This window comes from Zerene cesonia, chromosome 13 (genome assembly GCF_012273895.1).
Source record: "Zerene cesonia ecotype Mississippi chromosome 13, Zerene_cesonia_1.1, whole genome shotgun sequence".
NCBI lineage: Eukaryota > Metazoa > Arthropoda > Insecta > Lepidoptera > Pieridae > Zerene > Zerene cesonia.
In genome coordinates, this window is record NC_052114.1 from 4,654,213 (window position 1) to 4,675,846 (window position 21,634).

Consider the following 21,634-nt stretch of genomic DNA (forward strand, 5'->3'; position numbering starts at 1 on the left):
ATTTAATAACATAAAGCCATCCGAACAAGGTTACAAGCTTTGTTTTAATTATATGAGTTTAATAAATAAATCATATTCAAGCATATTTCGTGCGATCACCTGCACACTATAAACAGATTGCAATATGACCTTTCCCAACTGCTATATTATAGAATTTTTGAAACTTTTCTTCGATTCAAATACTTTCTATATCAAATAAATATTGCACTGTCGGGAGTAAACTGTTTTCTTTATTCAAGTTGATGTGTTCAGGTGCTCTCGCAGGGCGACGTTTTAAAGTAGTTTTACCCGAGGCCACTGCGTTCCGTCGAAATAGCGTTTTCACAGGAAATGGTACTTCGGGGCAGTAAAATTTTATTTCGTTAGTGATATACTTTAATGGCCGTGTTTACGTTTTTATCGGATGCTTTTGAATACTTTTATCGATATTAAATAAATTTTGTGACGCTCTATAATAAATGAATTTTCTGTAAATTATGTTGCAGAAAATAATTATCATTCTTGTATTGTTATTTATTCAAAAATTTATTTCTCGGAAACAAAATCTTTAATTTTATGACTAACTTTTCTGAACTTGCACAAATGAATACGATTTTCTTTTAATTTAACTTTCACGTTCGTCCTGCAAATCTCAACTATTTTTGAATACCCAAAAAAATTCATTAAAATCGTTTCTAGAAAGAATTCAGTAAAAACTCGTTTCTTAAATAAATTCTATCACTTATTAATATATAAAACTTTTATATTTAAATGCCCACAGGAGAAGCTTTGTTATATATAATGCCTAAAGTGATGCAATAAAGTCAAGTCACCGTCATTATTTTGTAGAGGACATGAGTAGAACAATACTGTGCCGGCATAACAGTGGCATGGTTGGAATACGTTCACGGTCAAACAACAAGTCAAACGCACGTTCGATACAACGTCAACGTACCGGCCGCACAGCATCTCTATCTCTTGCGTCTCCGAAATACCACTAAAACGAACACCCGCGAAGAGGCAACATCAGTGGTCGTAGATGCTAAGAGCGCTGGTGTGAGCAAGGTAAATGAAGATTAAGTTGGAGGGTTCAAGGGCTAAAATCGTAGGAGTGGCGCGACGCGGAGCGGTATATGCGTCCCGCTCGCTCGAGGCTCTAGGCTGCGAGGCGCAGCGACGCTCCACGGCTCCAGTCGCGGTCCGCCGGCCGTCGCGACGATCGAGGCCGCTCCGCCGCGCCTTGCCCGTCCGCCGCGTATCATGTGGAATACGTGAGATGCACTGCTGACTCTGGCCGTGCCGTGTCCGTCTCGCTGTGTGCTCGGCATCGGCTCGTCCCACATTCACAATACCGCATCTCACTCTATCGACCTATGTTCTGTGTGTGCTACGAGCTTTTAATGTTTTCAGACTCGTGATTTTCATTTTCCCTCGAAACATCATTAAAAGATCGTTTTCATTATATTGTGTAATGTGAGTCCGTGAAATAGATAGTAGATTAACATGCTATCGGTTCACTAATGGGTTACGTTTATTTGGGTTTATGTAGGCATTCTGAATTATTTCAGGCGACATGATCATCGTTACGACATATGAGATAACAGCTTAATCTGATAATCACGCAGTAAAATACATTCATTAGCGCTCTACGACGTAACGTGGTTTGGGCGCTAATTTCATATAAAATTTAGTAACAAGTAAATGATAGTCGATGGTGGCTTCCTTAAATCGAATTTTCGTTCGTTTACCAGCTCCGCGACGCTTATTTTCTGTAATATTGAAGTTGTATAGAACAAGTCCCCTACTTGTTGATTGTTTATACGATCGTTGACTTTCTTAATGTTAACATTATTAATAAGTGTTTATATTTTTATTGTACTATCACCTCTATTATATGATGTTAAGTGTCGAAGATTGAGTAGTTTTATTCTTATATAACGGGCTGTTGAATGTTTAAAAACTATGTCTTTGAGCAGTAAATTATCTGATAATAAACTAGAAAACAAATCTGTTTAATACAAAGATCAGGATTCTTTTTGTTATTCCTAGAGCGAAGCAAACACACCGCAATGCAAACAAATAAAAGCGTATCGAAAGCCTTCAGAGGAACAAAAATAAACACACGGCACCCATGACTTATCAGCTAGAAAACAGATTCTTCAGAAAAATCTTAGAATATTTTGTAGACGTCTGAATAAATTTATCATGTAACACAAGTTTATTTGTGTATGATATATAAAGTAAAATACAGAGCAAATCTAATTTATTTTTAGGCTTTCGTAGCAATATGAAAGAAATGATTTCATAAAAAGTATTTATTGTATTGGTCTTTGTTTCTAGAGTTGTATAAATGTAAAGTTTTGATATACACAGATCATCAACGCGCCAATTCATCCGATGAAAATATTTATCTAAAGATTTGTATACTCGTGTAGCGCAGTCATTTTATAAATATCGATGGAACAATATTTAGTAAGAGCGCAGCTTGTTAAATAAAATTTAAATTACCTAACATAAATTAATAATTACCTAATATAAAGCGCCAATACAATTGATGGATAATATTAAATGTTTCAATTGAATGGTGATCAATGTGAATGTTTAAATTAAGTCAATTAAACAATTTATTCAATTTAAACTAACAACGAATTTGGCTCTGTCCTTAGAAGGAAACCGTGATTTCCAATAAGAAATCATTATAAAAACAGAATGCTACTAGATTTGCTGATGGAAGTGTCTAAACTTAAACGCAATTCTAAAATTCCGTAACAATTATCTTAAGTCATAAACAGAAATAGGTTTCAGGTGGTATAATCCGTACGATTGACATTGATGACACAGTTTTGCTTTTCTCGTCAATTCACTGATGACGAGTGCAAAATTGACTCGTACCTCGCAATTGAACGCAACGACCGCTCAACGAGAAGTAATTGATTGTGTCTATCACTATTGGTGGCTGAATACCTAACACGGGCAGTTATTATTCTCATGACATTGTCTTATTTATAATCCCATTGTTTTAAACCATTGTTTAGAGTTCCGACCGTTCCTTCAGGATTTATTACAAAATGTCACAGTGGAATTATTTAATTTCATTATTTAGTTAGGATTGAACGTCATTCAAAGCGTTTAACGATAATAATGTTTGCGGTAGTGACATAATAGGCATTGATAAAGATCTCATTGTTTATTGTTTCTACTGTTGTTAGTTTATCCAGCAAATATAGCTACTTATATTGTTATTTGTGAAGAGAGTTATACAATGCGAGGAATATTAAATTGTATAGTTCTTGTCACTTTCAATCCTCTAGAAATTAAATCAGTTTTTAGCTATTAATTAACGTACAATATTAAGATTATTATTTATGAAAATAAAATTTGACATTTAACGATTTAAAATTTACTGACTAATAATATAAACCTGAAGAGATTGTTTGTGTGATCGCCTTTATCTCAGGCACTATTGGCCCATTTTCAAAAATTTTGTAACCGTTGGATGTATACTACGTGATTCCTGAGCTGTAAGCTATATGTAGCACGGGCGAAGCCGGGATGCTAAATAACTATTATTAATAAAATAGAACTATATCAATAACTACTTATACCAAGCTATATTACATCAGCTATGTTGTAGCACTGTGTAACTTTATACAAGATATAATAACATCATTAAATATACATATTGAAATTGTTGCTTATATTTAAATAAGCGCCTGTTCGTTCGAAATACGAATTTGATATTTCTTTTCAGCATAAATCTATGACTTCCATACACAGAATGAATTCAATTAAAGAAGCGAACGGCGAATCGGCCTCTTCTATTTCCGTACCTTTATAAGACAAGTGTTTGCATTCAACATTAATAACTGTATGAGAAATTATTATGTGGTTAATTGGGGACTTGCCAGCAAATACGTGTGGATTATCTTTTCGTCACAATCATAATGCACTGTGATGTATGAATTTAGCATTTTTACGATATTTTCCACTACAATTCAATTGTAGTATTGTATATTTTTGTATAGTTTATTACGCAAATAGAAAGAATTAAATGAGATTACATGTCTCACAAGATATAAAGATTTCATTTATTCTAGAAGTGTTAAGGGTTCATTTTAGAAGTGATACCGTTTTATAAATACGAATACGGGAATTTACTCTTATTTTTATCAATTTAAATCTAGTGAAACTAGTAAAAACAATGATTTTATTTGATTGCAATAAAACTTTGAAGAGCAAAATAAATAAAGCTAGAATACGATTAAAAATGTTTTGTACTTTTTTAGTGAATCGAAAGCATGTTGATTACAAATTTCAGAACAGCTGCAAGTATGGGTTAAATTTAGTGTTTAATGAATGAAATGCAAAACAATAATATATTGAAATATTTTCTTCTTACAAACTGGTTGAACATTATGTATAACTTAAAATATCTATCGCCTTTATACTCTTACATTCTAAAACAATATCTACTGTCTTTTAAATATCAATAACTTGATGTTCAAACGCTAGACTGACATATCAACAAATTTTATCTTCGCCAACTCTCAAGACTGAACTAGCTTTTCTTACACTTACGCTTTTTATACGTGCCAATTGTAGAAATAGGACGCCACGTTATTTGCCGCGAGAACCGACAGTGAATTGCGAATGGTGATTTTAAAGTGTTTAGTGTTGGGTTGTGCTGCTAGTGTGTGTTCGGTCTGCGGGTGCGCATTGGGTAGGAAGGCGCAGACGGCAGCAAGGTGGTGGGAGGGGGGGTGTTCCGTTGCTGCGTGCCCTGGTGCGGGGCGCGCACGGCGGCGCCTGACGACGCCGACTATGCCTTGAGGGAAGGCAGCCCGCAAACTTCACATAAGGAATACGGTAAGGCTATTTATAAATCTCATATTCATAAGTTTTGTTTGTGTCCATGGACACATCTAATTAAACAATTATCCATTTAAAATTTGAAACCCTTCAGAGATGGTAAAGTTATGTATAAAATACATACGGTAGAAGTAAAGTAGTGTAAAGAAATATTTGGGTCGTTGACCTTGAATTTTATAGCGATCTTCAATGTATGTTAAGTATGCCAGTGCATTATGTAACATTAAGGCAGACTGTTGAATTTTCATTAAGCTCTCAGTTAAGGGATATTCGCCACGGCTTCACATCAATCGTTATATCGCGGCCCGTTTAATAGCATAATACATTGAGGTTCCTTTTGTATTCGTATTGCAGTATGTTAAACCCTCGCTCGTACCTTAACTTGATGTATAGTAATCGTTAAACCTTTAAACATACAACTTGTACGCTGTCATTGAAAGTTTTAAAAAGCACATTTAATGACAACATTTTTTAATAGAACGTGTATTGTGACTTCTTCTTTTCAGTGTCGTTTTATCACATAGTTTTTAATACGCTCGATGTAATCAATTTCAAATATCTTTTAGGACAAAATCTGGTACATATTTTATATTTTATTTGGATTTTTGACGAAATGTAAATTATTCCTAGTTTTTGTTGGTGTGTATATTTACAAAATGTTCACTGTATCATTTCGAAACTTAAAAAAAAAAACCTTGTGATATGTGTTTCCATTATAACTTTTTACTGGGGAAACCGAGTTGTCTGATTTTATTTTATCAGAAAGATGGTGTCTTCTGTTTTTGTGACAATTCGAATACGGTTAAGGGTTTGCTCAAGATAATTATAAATAACCATACTAAAAGGTTCTTTCAGCTAGAACTTTTTTCTTATGTTTAAATAAAAATTCACAAGGTTGTGAACGAGCCAAGCCACGAAATGCTTTGCCCGGTTTTCTCTGATATTATTGCTCTCCTTCCATAAAATATAGGCATTTGGGACTAACATTTTACTATGGAAAGGACCTGAGGCCGTAATATACTTATCCGTATATGTATGCCTTACTCCATTTTACAGCCCATCCGTGTTCCGATAATAGTTCGCTACTCTGAACGCAATCTTTTTGAAAATAGACAAAATCTATCAAGTTTTCATAATGGAAAAGATGTTGCGCCTTTTATTACTATTTCACCAATATTAGGAAAAGTACAATGAAAATTGAATGCAAATTTTGTAAAGTGATTCTTATTGCTGAAATTCAAAAGTCAAGTCAAGTTAGTTCCCTTAGAATACTAGTTTAAATCAGTCTCGCAGTCAAGCGATGTGATGACATTTCAATGTTCACTGTTCTATGTCAAAGTATGCACACTTTTATAGTACGAGTTGCCGCTAACAGAATTAGTCGATTTGCGATCTCCATTTGGTACGGTCTATCATACGGTTTCGTTATCTATGCTAATGTGAGCAACTATGGGTCGCATGAAAAAGTTGTATTTCATGAAGTGTTAGTGAGTGAGGTGGTGTAGTTTAGTTATTGGGTAGCGATGAAATTGGTGTATGTATTTTTATGAGTATTTTAATTACAAATAGTGATTAGGTGGTTAGATATATCTGTCAGAGTAGCATATATGAAGCTAATTGGATAATTATGGGAACGTGCATAATGCAAGTGTTGCAGTTCTTTATAATTGTATGTAAACATGAACGTTCACCGCAACGTCGTCTGCATTTCGTTTAGTTACCCTCTCTACTTTAACCGGTACTCGTAAGTAACATAATTTTCCGGGTCCATTAGCTTGCTGAGTGGGTTTGTTTGAAAGAGATATGAATTATTTTATTATATACTATCTTTAAAAGGTTATAGCTTAAACAGGATTATATAAATTCAACCATTTTAATCAAAGGGTGATATTTGTCTTTTATTACGTGATGAAATTACATTAAAATTAAGTTTCTTAAATCGATAGTTATATTCCAAGTTATTCTCAGAATCAATAAAATATGATACATATTGTATTTCCTTTTAACCAAAATAGTTTCCATGATTTAATGTGTGCAATTCACGTATTGGTTTTTATTTAATAAAATAAATAACGTTGTATAAAAATCCTGCTAAATCCCAATAACATAAAAAGAAAATTTTCAATGTACATATTCTAAGTTAAGATTTGAAGCCAGATAACCTCGAGTGACCCTTAGTTAATGAATTTTTGTCTCTGAAGGGTTTCAAGATTTAGGACGATAATTAAAATATTCAGTACATTTTAATATGAAGATATTTAAAGATGACCTCTCCGTAGTTACTTGTAATAATTATTTCCATTAGATTTAAACGAACATTTTACTAAACTTCAAAATTAACTTGCCTAAGCACATGATTGAGTTTATATTAAAACAAAGTGTGATATATTTTAAGTGTAATAATAAATTCTTGTAATAAACGATAATGATGAAATACAAATCTAATTTGGGCGAAAAAATATTTTAAAAACCCTAGTTAAAGTGTAGTTAAAGTCGCTTACATTTCGTGAATACAGCGAAATTATTTCTCTAGAGATTTATCTGTTATTTAAGTGGCTTCTTGAACTATCGATCGGGAACAGCTACAGTTGTGTACAACCTTTTGCGAACTTTTCATTTGCATATTGAAGAGCCACAAGTTATAATTTAATAACCATGTCTAACTTTTCGCATTTTAATATAGCTAGTATCGTTTAAGTAGGAACTTCAGCGGCATTCTTTGTAAGGAAAAGTTTCAAGATTATGGATAAATCCCATTAAAATTCTGTTACTGATACCTAAAAAAAACCAATGCTTTACGCTTGGTTTTTAAGAGCAGGAAATCGTGGACAAAGTACATAAGATATTTAATAAATGTGACCTTGTAACACTTAAGAGATATTGTGTTCATCAGTATCACACATTATATAGCATGGGCTCTGAATAAAAATATCTAGATTCTAGACAATCAAGGTTGCTATATATAATAGTTTTCTATTATGTGTTTTATTTTTGCATTCTCCGTTCTACTTCTAATTATACAAAAAATATATTTTCTAGGCGAGAAAACGAAAATGAAGCCAGGAGGCTCCACCGCTGATAAAAAAATAACGTGGAAGCTTTTATCTTGAAAAACTTTAGGATTCTTCATAAAATGTTTAAGTATTCACTGGAATTACTTTTTTATGTATCTATGACATTAAGAATAGATTATAAATTAAAATTTTTCGTGTAAAATTTAAAACGTAAATTATTTTTCGTCTCTCATTACTCTCGTCATAGAATAATCATTAGGAATAGTCTTTTTAATAAAATTCTTTGATATGACAAATAAATAAATAAATAATGATATATGTAACATATTATGTTATATAAAAGGTTTTGTTTTAATTAAACCAAAGACAGTTAAATAAATGTGTGGTTCAATGGAAGGGCTACTTTAATTTATGATATATAGGAATAGGTATAGAGACAGTAAACATACATACATACTCATAATTGCACGACTGCTTTGCGGGTGACGAAGGGTGTGAGTTTAGCATAATAATGCAAATTATTTAATGACATGTCAAATTCATATAACACTAGTTTCCATTAACTCTTTACTGACCGGTTTCAACCGTTATGTAAATTTGATTTTCAGTAATGGCGTTCCCTGCTCTATATCCATTCATTTGCATTATTGGATCCTGATAATTTAATTATGACGTACCAAATATTTGAAGGTATAATATATTGTTCATATTAATACATAATGGCATTATCAAACATCATTTATATATGAGTATATCATATACATATTGGTGTAAAACAGTTGTTTTTTCTAAAACCAGACAATTTGTAATACTATTTTATGATTAAAAAAAGTATTTACTTACCCCGCCTTTGTAAGTACAAATATAAATATGCATGAATGTATAACGGTCTCGCAAATAAGCGTTTGCTAAAAATGTAGTTTCCTTAATGAAAAACAAACATTTTATGACAAACATACATCATGGCTTGCCTACGACTGTACGCGTGCTTTGCGTAGACTTAATTAGATTTTTCATTTACCCTATTTATATGGTTTTATTTAAATCTCGGTGATGTGGAATATATTTTAGAGTGATGTTATTTTATGTATATAGATGTCATTGATCAAAGCAATTAGGTAAGCAACGTGTTACATTATTGGCAATCAAAGTGTAAAGTTTCAACTCTCATCGCAATTTGACTACACCACAATAGCGTCAATAGATAGTCGGTAGGAGCGGCCTCGTTCCTACCAATATTTACAATGGGCGGATCGATAGCCATTGCAAGCGATCCAATGATATTGACATTAATTTCACGTTTGTTATAAGGTGCGATATTACTTTTATAAAAAATGGAAGAAAACTGCCTTGACCTTTCGTCACCCTATTAAAAAATTAAAAAAAGCATATTTTATTATCATTATTTTAAAAGTGTCGACTTAAACGTGCTTTTATAATTTCGTGTCTCAAGTTTGTATATTTATCTGTCTGTCATTGCTTCCAATGTTAATGTCCACGGTCGACTTTTCGTTCGTGCGAAATTGTTAAAATTGCTACGATTATATAAATATTTACTCTATTATTGACTTTTTACTCTATTTAATGTATCCTGTCTCTTCGTAGTGAATGAAATACCAATATATATTTTTCAATGAAAGATTGAAAGAGAAATGAAAGACTTTGAATAAAAATTGTGAGGTTTCCCTGACCACGCCCGCTGTTATGAAATGTTTACTTAAAAATACTATTAATACATTGCTATTTAAAGTACGTTCCTAAAATTTAGATCAAAATTAAAAACATACACTTAAGGAGGATAATAATTATAAAAAGTAGATGAAATTTATGTAAAGTTGTTTACATAATAAATATATACTCCCATACACCACCTAATAATTATGATATAATCAAGAATAGATAAAAATTAAGAAACAAAAATCTAGCAAACTAATCAAGAAATGGCAAAGCAGTGTAAACAGCAAATTTAAATTGAATTTGAAATAATCTTCTTAGCGCGGACTTTTATTTTGAATATTAAATCATGAAGCTTGATGGAAATTCTATCTGTATGCTTTTATTAAAAAATGCCGCATTAAAGGTTATTTATGATTATTGGTTCATTTATTTTCTCAAGCTTTTTTTGTCAACGTTTCGACTTTGTTCTGTAATATTATTATAATTTATAATATCAATTTTTGTATCATGTTGGAAAGCATTTAAGTATGCTATCACCCTACTCAATATCAATATTTATTTAGTCACTTAAACTAATATCTATTAGCAAGCAATCTATTTATAAAAACACTCTGCTAATCGAGTCAGTTATAGATCCTATATACAAAGTCTTTCTATTTTAGTCCCGATCGTGACTCTAACGACTATCATTGAAAATATCGTCACAAAAGATTTTAGCTAGCTGCAGTGTATTAATCCAAAGGTAAACTACATTCTTGTGTTTATGTTGTTTTCATTTAGTGATGTATCTCAACGAAGGCAAGCGATATACGTGAGACATAATAGTATAAGTGCCCGTACTTTGAGATATTCCGACCTAATATAACCGACCGACACAAGAACATCTCTAAGTCTCTATACTGTTGAATATTTTTACGAGTATTGAGTTAAGCATACAGCTTGTCTTCATTGTCACAAAATGTTGAGTTCAGATATCATAAAAGCTACTTCACGAATTTGAACGTAGTCTTACTGCATAAGCCACGGCCCTCAACGCGACATGCATTTTATAAATACTCTGATATTGTATCGCTTGCTTTAACTGGTGTGTAGATTTACTCTTTTAAATATTACATTTGGTATGAGTTTTTATTATTATATTTGCTAACTTTTCTAAGTCATGCCTACTCCTGCTATCCCGACCTTCCCAAATGTCAACTGGATTTTTTGTTGGGCTTCAAATTGGCTCAAAATTTTTTTGCAAAAAAAAAACTTATTATAGAACCATATAAAATAATAGTAAATCAATATAACAATATGTGGTTCTCGGGTCAAAGCCTTCCTTTCTTTTGTATCAAGCAGCCATAATTTGATGCCAAGTAATTTCTTCGGAAACTTTATAATGAGGCCTTATAAATATCAAACTATATTTAAATAATAATATAGCAACCATCCTACACTAATATATTACCTCTTTTATTTATTATATTAGTGGGGTTAGATAGGATTTTATGAGAAGCAAAAATAAATTATCCATACACAACTTTCATTAAATAATTGCCTTTGATGTAGCCGGAGAGAAATTTGAATACATGTGCGTCATATACGTACTAAACAATATTAGTTTAAAATATTTGATATTCACGTTTTGGTTCATACTGCCCACTTTCAACTCATACTGAAGCATAAACTATACGATATAATATTCCTAGCAAAACATTTTATTACACTACGTTCTAATTTAGCTCAGTCTCTGGGGACAACGTCGATTTTCGCCTTCGTTATTTCGTAAGTTACGCCACGCGAGGCTAATAATATTGTTCCAATCCAGCAATGGCAACATCTCTTATATTGCCATTGTATCTATATATAAAAAATATTGGTTTATTTCAGTAAGACATATTTATTTCTCATACTTGAGAATAAATTAGGTCGAATGCTATTCATACTCAACACAAAGACCCATCTTCTGTTCAGAGCAATACGCGTGCTATGGTTTTAACGGAAATCTGCTTTCCGTTAGGGTACCACTATCCCACACTCTCATGTTTTTAATTTGTAAGTAGTCTCCATTTATTTAATTAATCTGATACCTACACCCTGTATTCAAGAGAAGTGAATTAACTTTAGGAAAAAGCACGGTTAAGAAGTAACCTCTGATAGCGGATGGGAAATAAATGAAAATAGGATGTAGCAAAAATGTTCAACTCTATATTTAGTGTCCATTAATGTTTACTATATTCAAAGAGCTTTGTTTGTAATTTTAATAATTTATTAAAATTAAGGTGAGTTCAATAATTACATCGACCAAAATCCGTATTGAAATGATATTGTTACAAGTAGTTTAGTTTGCATGATTACTCTAATTAAATCCGCCTACTATGTGGTAATTTCATATCATGTTTGATGTACGTAAACTCAATAACATTAAAAGCTTAACCTACTCAAAATGGAACAATATTAATTTTATACATATTATAGATTTATGTATGAATAATTTATAGATATATAATAAATGGCAGACATTTTGATGTGTGATTCAAAGTGATAAGTCGTCTGATGAAAATTGATGAATTTTGATAAAAAAAATAATTAATTTAAGGGGGGGGGGTTGTGTTGTTGTGACGTTTATAATAAAATATTGATAATAAAATCAAAAATAAACTAGATTTTAAAATCACAAATTGGCGCACAAAAGCGAAAAATATTGTTTTTTAAATAATTATTATAATCGCTGCCTAATCATGTATTTGAAGTCAGTGCCAGACAAGAAGTCGACTACCTTCAAGTATTTATCTACTTTACATAGTGTTACATAGTGTCTAGTATCTATTGCTCAAATAAATTTCATCCGTAACACACGTTATTATTATACTTATAGGGCTGAATTAATTCTAAAATTGAGATATAAGTTACATATTGAGATACAAATAACAAAAAAAAAACAAAATCAGATTTTGACTTGATGGTAACGGTACCTGAGTATACTACATATATATAAAAACACATGCAGACGAACACAAAATATTCTCCTTTTGCTTCAGAAGTTGGCAAAAAAATATAGGTGGAGTCGAATGATCTTAAAGTATAAGCAATTTATAAAACAGATTGCTATGTTCAATAATATTCCTTTTATTGCATCATTCATTGCAGTATTTATTTCCACCAAATTAACTTATCTCTAAAACCTGATTCAGTGAAATCATAAATTTATTAAAATTTATTCAAAAATAAGTTATTTTTATGCTGAAAACGGGCCGCGTCTTTTGTATTCCAACCGTCACTAGTTAGTTATATTACAGAAAGGTGAAAATTAGTCATTAGGTATTCGAGTACAAAATGACTACCGTCGAATTAAAATTCTGAAAAAAATCTTGAAACGAAGAGATGCTTTCAGAATCGTAATATTTTATATTATTCACTTGCTATTCCTACAGTCGAAACATGATTTAAATATGAAAAATCATATGTTGTTTAGTAAAATGTTCGCTTATAATATATAAATGATATATATCAATCAAATATGTTTAAATGTATTAAGTATGTATAAAATTCATATTTTTTTATTGATTTACAGTTGCTCCCGAGCCTATAATAAGCTCTCCACGCCCTCTTGGACAGCAATCCCCTTTACCTGGTATAGAAGAAGAGGACGATTCCGATTGGCCCCTGGAAGACGCTACAGACGCAACCCTCACTCCTTCCTACAAGAGTACGAGGAGTAGTACTGACACTGCCTATACGTCATCGCGAAGTTCAGGAAAGAAGCGAGGTTTCGGTAGTCCATCGTCAGTTAAGATATGCGTATCAGCGGCTGCTAGAAAGTCAAATAAGGCCCGCAAGCGTGGCTCTAACGCGGTCAGTGCGTCGCCTTCCGGCCAATCGGGGGACGAGGCGCCTCCGCCGCAGCCACAAAGCGTAAGGATGCAGGCCGAACAAGGCAGCATTGGAGAACTACAAAAATATCATGGTCGTTACCTCAAGAGCAGAAGACATACCCTCGCCAACGTCCGGTGAGTTTTTCATACGAAGCATTAATCCACCTGTGTTTTACGGCTGCAACACTTTATCTACTGAGATAATTTTATACAGTTGTAAAAGTAGGCCACAGCGCATTAAATAAAAGTCGTAGTTAATGCGTGTTATAAAAGCTCTTAAACCATTGTTATGTCTTTAAGCTTAATGACAGTAATTAGAAGGGTAATGATTATATTCGTTTAGAAAATTTATGTCTACATTTATTGTTCATACATATATTTCATTTTCTTTTGTTTTTTTTTTATATAAAATAATGATTTATACTTTTATAATAAGCACTATAAAATTTCTTAGTTCTACCACCACGTAGACAGGTACCATCAGGTAGTCTCTGTTAATTATTTTGATAGTAATTGTAAAAAGAATAAGAGGAAAATTTATACAAGAACTGACTTCTTTCATTAATAATTTAATTTTATTAATTGATAATGTAAAACTAAATTAAACAACGGAAACAAAGTTTTAAAGGTATTTTACAGGATACTTTTTTTCCATTTGTTCAAAATTATTATCTAAACGATCTTAATGGCTACTAAGCCATTAGTTACTTTTGTCATGTGTGTTCAATGCAGTGATTTACAGAATAAACGGGTATGCAAGTTTGAAATTTCTTCACACTCCAGCAAATAAAAATCATCATATAATAGTATTTTTTTGACTAATACCGCCCACTAATATATTTCATGAGAGTTGTAGTGTAAAATCAGAATAACCATGATTGCGAAGAAGTGAAAACAAGGGTTTATATTATGTTTATTTATAGTCTTCCCGTGAGGAAACAACAAAAATCTTTATGATTCAAATCAACTTGATATAGAAATAAATTTTCTATCCAGACATTTTAAAATCCATCAAAAATTTCCGCAAGTCATAAATGATCATTAGTGATAGCACTTTAAAATTATTCGTGTCGTATATACAACTTTGGGAACTAAGGTAATACATAATTTGTTTTCTTTGTTAACAAACGCGTGAGACGTGAGCTATATGTCGTAAAAGGAATAACCGAGTTTATGGTCGACCATTACTAACACATTACTAGCACCTAGTATGAAAACTATACATATAATAAAACAGTATAAAATCTGTGTCTGTACACAGAATATAAATAAAGAAAGAAAAGTATAAAAGGATTTAAAAACAGCAATAGAACACGCATCAAAAAAAGATTTATCATATATTTCATTTCATTTTTAGTATTATTTATTGTACTTTAATTCTGTTTTTCGATGGGATTTAAATGTTATTGTCATAAAATATGACATAGTTGTTACTAATATGTAAGTTAAAAAGACTCCCTTCTTACCGACTTTCTATGTAGATACACGATTTTCAGCTTCAGTGTACAATGCAAACCATATTTTTATTGAAGTTTAAAAACAGGGCAAGATAAAAATTTTCTATAGACCGCGCTAACAGCAGTAGGAAATGTATTAATAATTTACACAATTTCTTACCATTAGCTTCGAAGAGAGCAACTTAGCAAACTTTGCGGCTGTGCTCGAACTGTCCCTTAGTCACAAACAACTTTTTCAATTTAAAATAGTTTTGTTCTCAATCTGCTCCTTAATGTCATTTAGAGTTCTGAGTAATTACAGAAATTCCGTGAATTCTATTTAGGACACTCTAAAATGACTATTTAGTTCGCACATTAGCAATAGAATTGGAATATCTAACTGTAGGACAAGGTCTTTGCCATATAGAAATGCGTGTGACATGAAACTTGTAATTTTCGAGCGTTATGTATATATTGGAAACGCGCGACTGTACTTTAATCTATGTATATTATTAACTAATAATATTCATATTAACTAATAATATACATAGATTAAAGTATAGTAAGTAAGCAAAATAGTGTAATTATAAGAATAACTGTAATCTTTTTTTACATTTAAATCATCTTCATCATCATCATCATCAACCTATATATGTTCACAATGCTGGGACACAGGCCTCCTATGAGGGTTTACATTTACATTTAAATAAGGCATTACAATTATGATACATTCTCCACCAAATATGCATTTCAAAAGGCACCAGAATTATAACAAAGTGTTTGTATAGGTATTTGGTTAAAATATGTGTTCTACGGAGGCATGGAATTTTTTCCAATTACGTAAACATGAAACAATACCAAGAAGAACCCACGCATTTCTCACTGTCGGAACTCAACACTATTTAACACGACAAGATCGAAACGAGCGTCATGACACATATTGTCCCATACCGTCAATGACTGTCGGATCCACCATAGATACCTGTATAGTGATAGAAGAACAATAGGTATAAATCTTTATAAAAGATACCTACATAATAAACTACAAATTGAAGACAAAACTAATTATGTAAATTTTAACGTGAGGGGCATTTTAATTTTTTGGCATTGCTACTTTAGAACGCAAAAATAAAATTCCGTTTATTTTAAAATGTAATTAAAATATTTAAGCGTCTGTAAGAATCGCCACCTAAAAAAGGTTTAATCATAACTTGTAAATTGGCGAAATTAAGGGTTGGTGGCTAACTAAACTGAAATCCAACCTCTTTGTACCGTTTTTTGCTGTTTTGGAATGTGATAAAGGATGCTGTGTGACAATTTATATAATACAAAATTAAAAATAAATCTTGTCTATTAAAGTCCCTACCAATATTTTAAATGACAAAGTAACTTTGTCAGTCTGCTTCTTCTTTACGTCTGAGTGGTTTTTTTACAATAACAGGGGTACAAGTGTTTTTTTGTTGGACCGATGTAAATGAAATTCGGTACCAAGATAACTTTTGATCTGAGAAAGGACATAGGATAAAGCTTACCCCGAAATTCCACGGGAAGGGTAACTAAGCAGGCCAAACTCGGACTGTCTATTTTTTGATTTTAACTCCGCGGGCGAAGCCGTGGGCGGGAAGCTAGTAGTAAATAATAGTTAATGTATTCTAAACATTTTTATACACTCATTCATAAATAATAAGATCATTAGTTTGAGTATGTATTAAAACTGAAAATAAGTGACAAAATGAATTATTTTTCATTGTAGTTTTCATAGAAATCGAAGCTTTGATATCATTAAAAATCCTTGTATTACATTAGATCATGAGATAAATGATGCGCTAACAAATAAAACTGCGGAGATATAATTTACGTACATACTCTTAGTTTAAGAAAAATACGTTTTTTATTCCGTTTTTATCATAATCTGGACTTATTATATGTATCAAATCTATTATATATGTATCAAATCCCATGGATACAATTTTGGAATGAAGTAAGGGTTTACTTTTAATGAACATGTGAGAAAAAAATATTAAAATTATTCTCCGAATGCAGCTATGAGTAAATTCGTACAAAAATCAACATTCTTAACGCAAAATCGTGCTAAAAAAATCGAACGATATGATTTAGACTCTTATTTAGTGTTTAGTTTAGTATTTGAATTTTGCGAATTTGCATACCGAATTATTAATTGGAAAACGACCTTATGTGAGAATGCTTTATAGACGAAGTGACGTTGGTCTCGTTCAAAACAAATAAAAATTCACAAGAGCCAATACATGGAGCTTTTACAGCATTTTGAAAGCTTTGCATTTATTTGCTTTCAAATAATTTTTCAGCAGGATCAAATTGTTAAGGTAATCTAAATATTAATGTTATAAATTTGTCTATGTTTGAAATAAATTAAATGCCTTCTCTTAATTAGCTATAATATCGTCATCTATCCCCAGGTATGAATTATAAAATTCGCGAGCTTCAGCTACAGTATTATAACGAGGCTTTAAATAGCATTGTTAACGTAAACAAAACACAAATACCAAAAATTCGCAGTAAATAACTGCGGCTTGTGAACCGGCGTAGCTTACAAAGCTCTAAGCAGGTTCCTATTCACACAGACAGCTTTTGTTGTAGCGTATATGCGTAGCCTATTCACGGCAGACATAATACACATATATAATATATTGTATAGGATACATATTGCGATGATTAATCACCGTCGACACGGTAACATGTAGATGGTTTGATTGAAAGGTAAAAGATGTCTGAATAGTGTGTTATACCTACATAATCAGTTTATCGAATTTTGCCATTATACTAAGTTAACAATGGACTTAGTTGCTCCACGGAGGGTTTGTTTTTGTATTTAGTTTTATTATTAATATGCATTTTATGCACTTTACGACATTATTATATGGAAACAAAAATAAGACTTGTAATTTGAGATAAATCTTTTTCTCGTTTGGATGCTAGAAATCTAATATATAATTAAATAAGTCTAACAATCATAATCCTACTTAAACAATTGTCCAAACAAAATTTCCTCATTAGTCTAGAAATGTTATAAGTTTAACAATTAATAGTACTCAATCGACAAGTACACAATTTATAAAAAGAAGGACTCTTTTATTATAACGTAGCGTTGTACTAATAAATTAATCCATGAGCAAGCCATATCTCTAGAAAACATAGGTGTACCTATTATTACCGTTCTACCATATCTTAATCCAGTTATATTTTATTTGTACGCGAACGCTGTTTATTTCAAAGAAACAATTTCATTTGAAGACTAATCTACAAAACACGTCTATAACTTCGTACTTTAAATAATTTAAGTTTAATACTTTAATGCAAAGAACTCCGAAACTGTGACAAAAGATTCTTATCAATGAGTCGTTTTCTGTAACAGGGTTTGTAAAACGTTATGGAGGAAACAAATGTTACAAATAACACAGTTGAATCCTGCAGAAATTATCTCATTCCGCAAGTTTATCACATGCTCGAGGCCCTTGTTGTAGGGTTGTAATATTCAATTTAAATCATACATACCTCTAATCTCTATGTATATAGGTTTATACATGAGACATGTTACATAATGCATTTGAGAAACTCTTTAGATATATTCAATGTATGGTCGGTATACCACGTGCTACAAATATTCAACATTGCGTATCATAATCGAGGATTGAAAATATGGTCGGATTATTTTAAATAAAATGAAATCGTATTAATAAGTTACATCAATTAATTTGATGAATTTTAATTCATCATACATTAAACCATACAATAATTAAAACAACGTGTTGAAGTTGAATGAATATCTGTTATAACTCCTTTAATAACAAACTAAATTATAAGTAGTTATAGTTCGAAACTTCACTCATAGTCGAATATTGAGATATTATATGTTATGTACATAAACTCACACTTTTTGATCGACACGTTACTAACTGCCCAGTTGTAATTTGTTATCAATTTTTTGATCGACACGTTACTAACTGCCCAGTTGTCATTTGTTATCAAAACTCATGCTGGCAGTTTTGTAGAAAGACAACAGATTTTCGATCATATCTTAAGACCCCCTTTTTAGTTTTAATCGTGTTACTACTGTGGCGTAAAGTCTTTCGTGACATAAACAACCCTTTATATCGAAGAATCATGTTTCCAATGTTTCAAGTTTTCTCTCTCGTCTCTTTCATTAGTTCGCATGTAACTAATTACAAAATTTTATGTTTTTTATTGAAAATGTTTTATTTAATAAGAAAGTTTATTCATCATTCCTAAATAATTTATAAAAAAGAAGCAATTTCTTTGCAGTTGCGAATTCTAGCAACCTTCTTGTCTTTGTATAGTTTTAAATATAATATTATTAATCAGATAAAAAATATCCATCATAATTTTTAAGTTCCAAAACATAGCTTGTAAGGACGTAAGTTTTCACAATATTTCAATTTAATATTGTTACGGTCTAATGAAAATTTCATTTGTAAAGCTAGTTCCTTGCTTCGTCCTAGTGTACTGACTGAGATAAAACGTATCACGTACCCACAAACGTGATTGCAAGTCAGGTAAAGCTAATAAGCTCAGACAGGCTTGCATACTACACAAGTACGTTTATCAAAACTTATTTGCGTGTGAATTCATCTTGTATGAATTTACAGCAGATGAAATTGTGATATTGGATTTTAATTATGCATGTCATATATTTGTATAACTATTATTTATTTAATCAAAATAAATATTTAGCACGTGCAATGTTCAAATGAGAAAAAGGGAACTTACATATTACAGTTTTGTTTTTATCAGGGAAGTTTTAAGGTATTTGTAACCACAAATCCATGCTAATAAATTAATTGTTTTAATGTTTAAGTTTTGTTTCGTTAAATTATAACTCTTGTTTAATGATCTTATAACCAGCTTTTATTCTATAAATATACATTTCTTTGTTTCTCTTATATTCAGCAGTTCTTACATGAAAGAAAAATCATGATTCACCTAATAATCGGACTGCGGCATAGCAAAGCATGACTGCATTCAAGTAATTTAACCTGTAAATTCGCCTTTTATTGTTATTAGAATAAGGCGCTTTTGTGTATTGCCCGTAGAACAAAATAAAACAAATAAATACTGCAGCCAAATAACGCGGGTGCCTGAGGTGTATTTAACAGTAGTGATATCAGCATTTGTACACTCTTGTATACCTGTTATTGTGCTTACTGAAATCCTTCATAGAAATGTAAATATTTTTTCATTTTACATTAATGCATTTGAATTGTTTAAAAATTTATATCTATACTATAATATCTACCTAAAAAAGGTTACGCAGAAATATTTTCAGATATTCAATGTTCATTAATACATGTTTTTAAACTGAATGAATTTAATTATTTCGATTTTTTTATAACCTTCTAGCTGCGCCCCGCGGTTTCACCCGCGTATACCCGTAGGAATATCGGTATAAAAAGTTGCCTATATGTTATTCCAGTTGTCCCGCTATCTACGTACCAAATTTCATTGCAATCGGTTTAGTAGATTTTGCGTGAAACAGTAACAAACATTCACATACACATACATCCATTCTTACAAACTTTCGTATTTATTATATTAGTAGGATGTTAAAGAAAAGTTACGTTCGAATATATTTCTATTATTGCAGGCAATATTTTGTATTATAGCTCTAGCCTTTAATGAATAGAAATTTTCTATTGTAATGGCTTGATAGAACATTATTAATGTCTGCTTGTGGCATAATTCAACGGTCTAACCATCGTAAATTATCTCATCTGCGTTTGAGTGATACAAAGACAATGTACAGCTAACCAGACATACTCTGAATTTGTTAGAAAAATTTGCCAACGTGACTATTTGCAACATACTCTATCTACATTATAGTAGATACGGTGAAATGAAATAATATTATTATTAATTACTTTATTTTAATTTAACTTCAAGTAACTCAGACTCATTTTGTTAGTAACAATTAATTCTTAAAAATTAATAAAAATATTAATTATGTATGTTTCACTATAGGTTTATCCGACAGCGTCTAAGAGGATGGAGGGTATCATTCCAGCTTTTAATAAATGCCATAGTTCAGTGTGATGGCAGGCGGAAAGCATGTTTATCACATTTCTAGAAAGAAACCCAGTGGGGTTACAGCAATATCAGTTGACCAAGTTTTTCTCAAAGATAAATGGGTTTATATATTTAAGGAGCAATGTACCTTTAATACGCTGCAAACAATGTCACAACAACCAAAACAACAAATGGTATTATGTACAAATGTTATACTATCGATTTTCTCATTGCTTCCATACATGCTATGCTTTTTATTCTTTGTTACTATGCCAGTATATAGATATGTTTTTGGGGACGCATGCCTAATACAGCAGTCTAACATTTGCAAATTGACAAAGTCCTTTGTTCGTAGTTTGTTACGTCGCAGCAGTATTTTAATCCAAGGATAATAGAAAGATAGACGAAAATTTGAAAGAAATGTAAGTGGGGATTAGGATTATGTATCCATTTTTAATGTAACGTTTTCAATGTAGAAAGAATACGTAAAATATATACTTTAATAGAGCTGATTTGGTTGGGTAATAGTATTTTCTCAAATTATATTAAATATTATTGAGTATAAGGAATCGTAGCGTAGAGTAGGAATATATTTTTATTATAGTCTATAAGCATCAAGAAATATTTCAATGTTTACGTTTTCTTCCTTAGCAATTGATATTAGACGATGTATCTTATAGTACTTCTGGCAAAATGAATGTTTGCTCGATTGATGTAAGCGTCGCCGTTGTGCTAACGAATA

General features: G+C 31.4%; 1 protein-coding gene across 3 annotated transcripts in view; it reads left to right on the forward strand.

Annotated features, from left to right (window-relative positions):
• Window positions 1-1,180: 1,180 nt before the first annotated feature.
• The window catches only part of LOC119831464 (cAMP-specific 3',5'-cyclic phosphodiesterase), a 187,308-nt gene continuing 166,854 nt past the window's right edge, over window positions 1,181-21,634 (forward strand). The window contains exons 1-3 of one of the 3 annotated variants that reach the window (XM_038354824.1): window positions 1,181-1,452; window positions 4,298-4,845; window positions 13,096-13,531. In XM_038354824.1, the coding sequence (XP_038210752.1) occupies window positions 13,443-13,531 (89 nt within the window). In that variant the 5' untranslated portion in view covers window positions 1,181-1,452; window positions 4,298-4,845; window positions 13,096-13,442. Of the gene's footprint in view, window positions 1,453-4,297; window positions 4,846-6,241; window positions 6,383-6,434; window positions 6,593-13,095; window positions 13,532-21,634 lie in introns of those variants that run through there. The other 2 variants (XM_038354825.1, XM_038354827.1) reach the window with 2 other exon arrangements.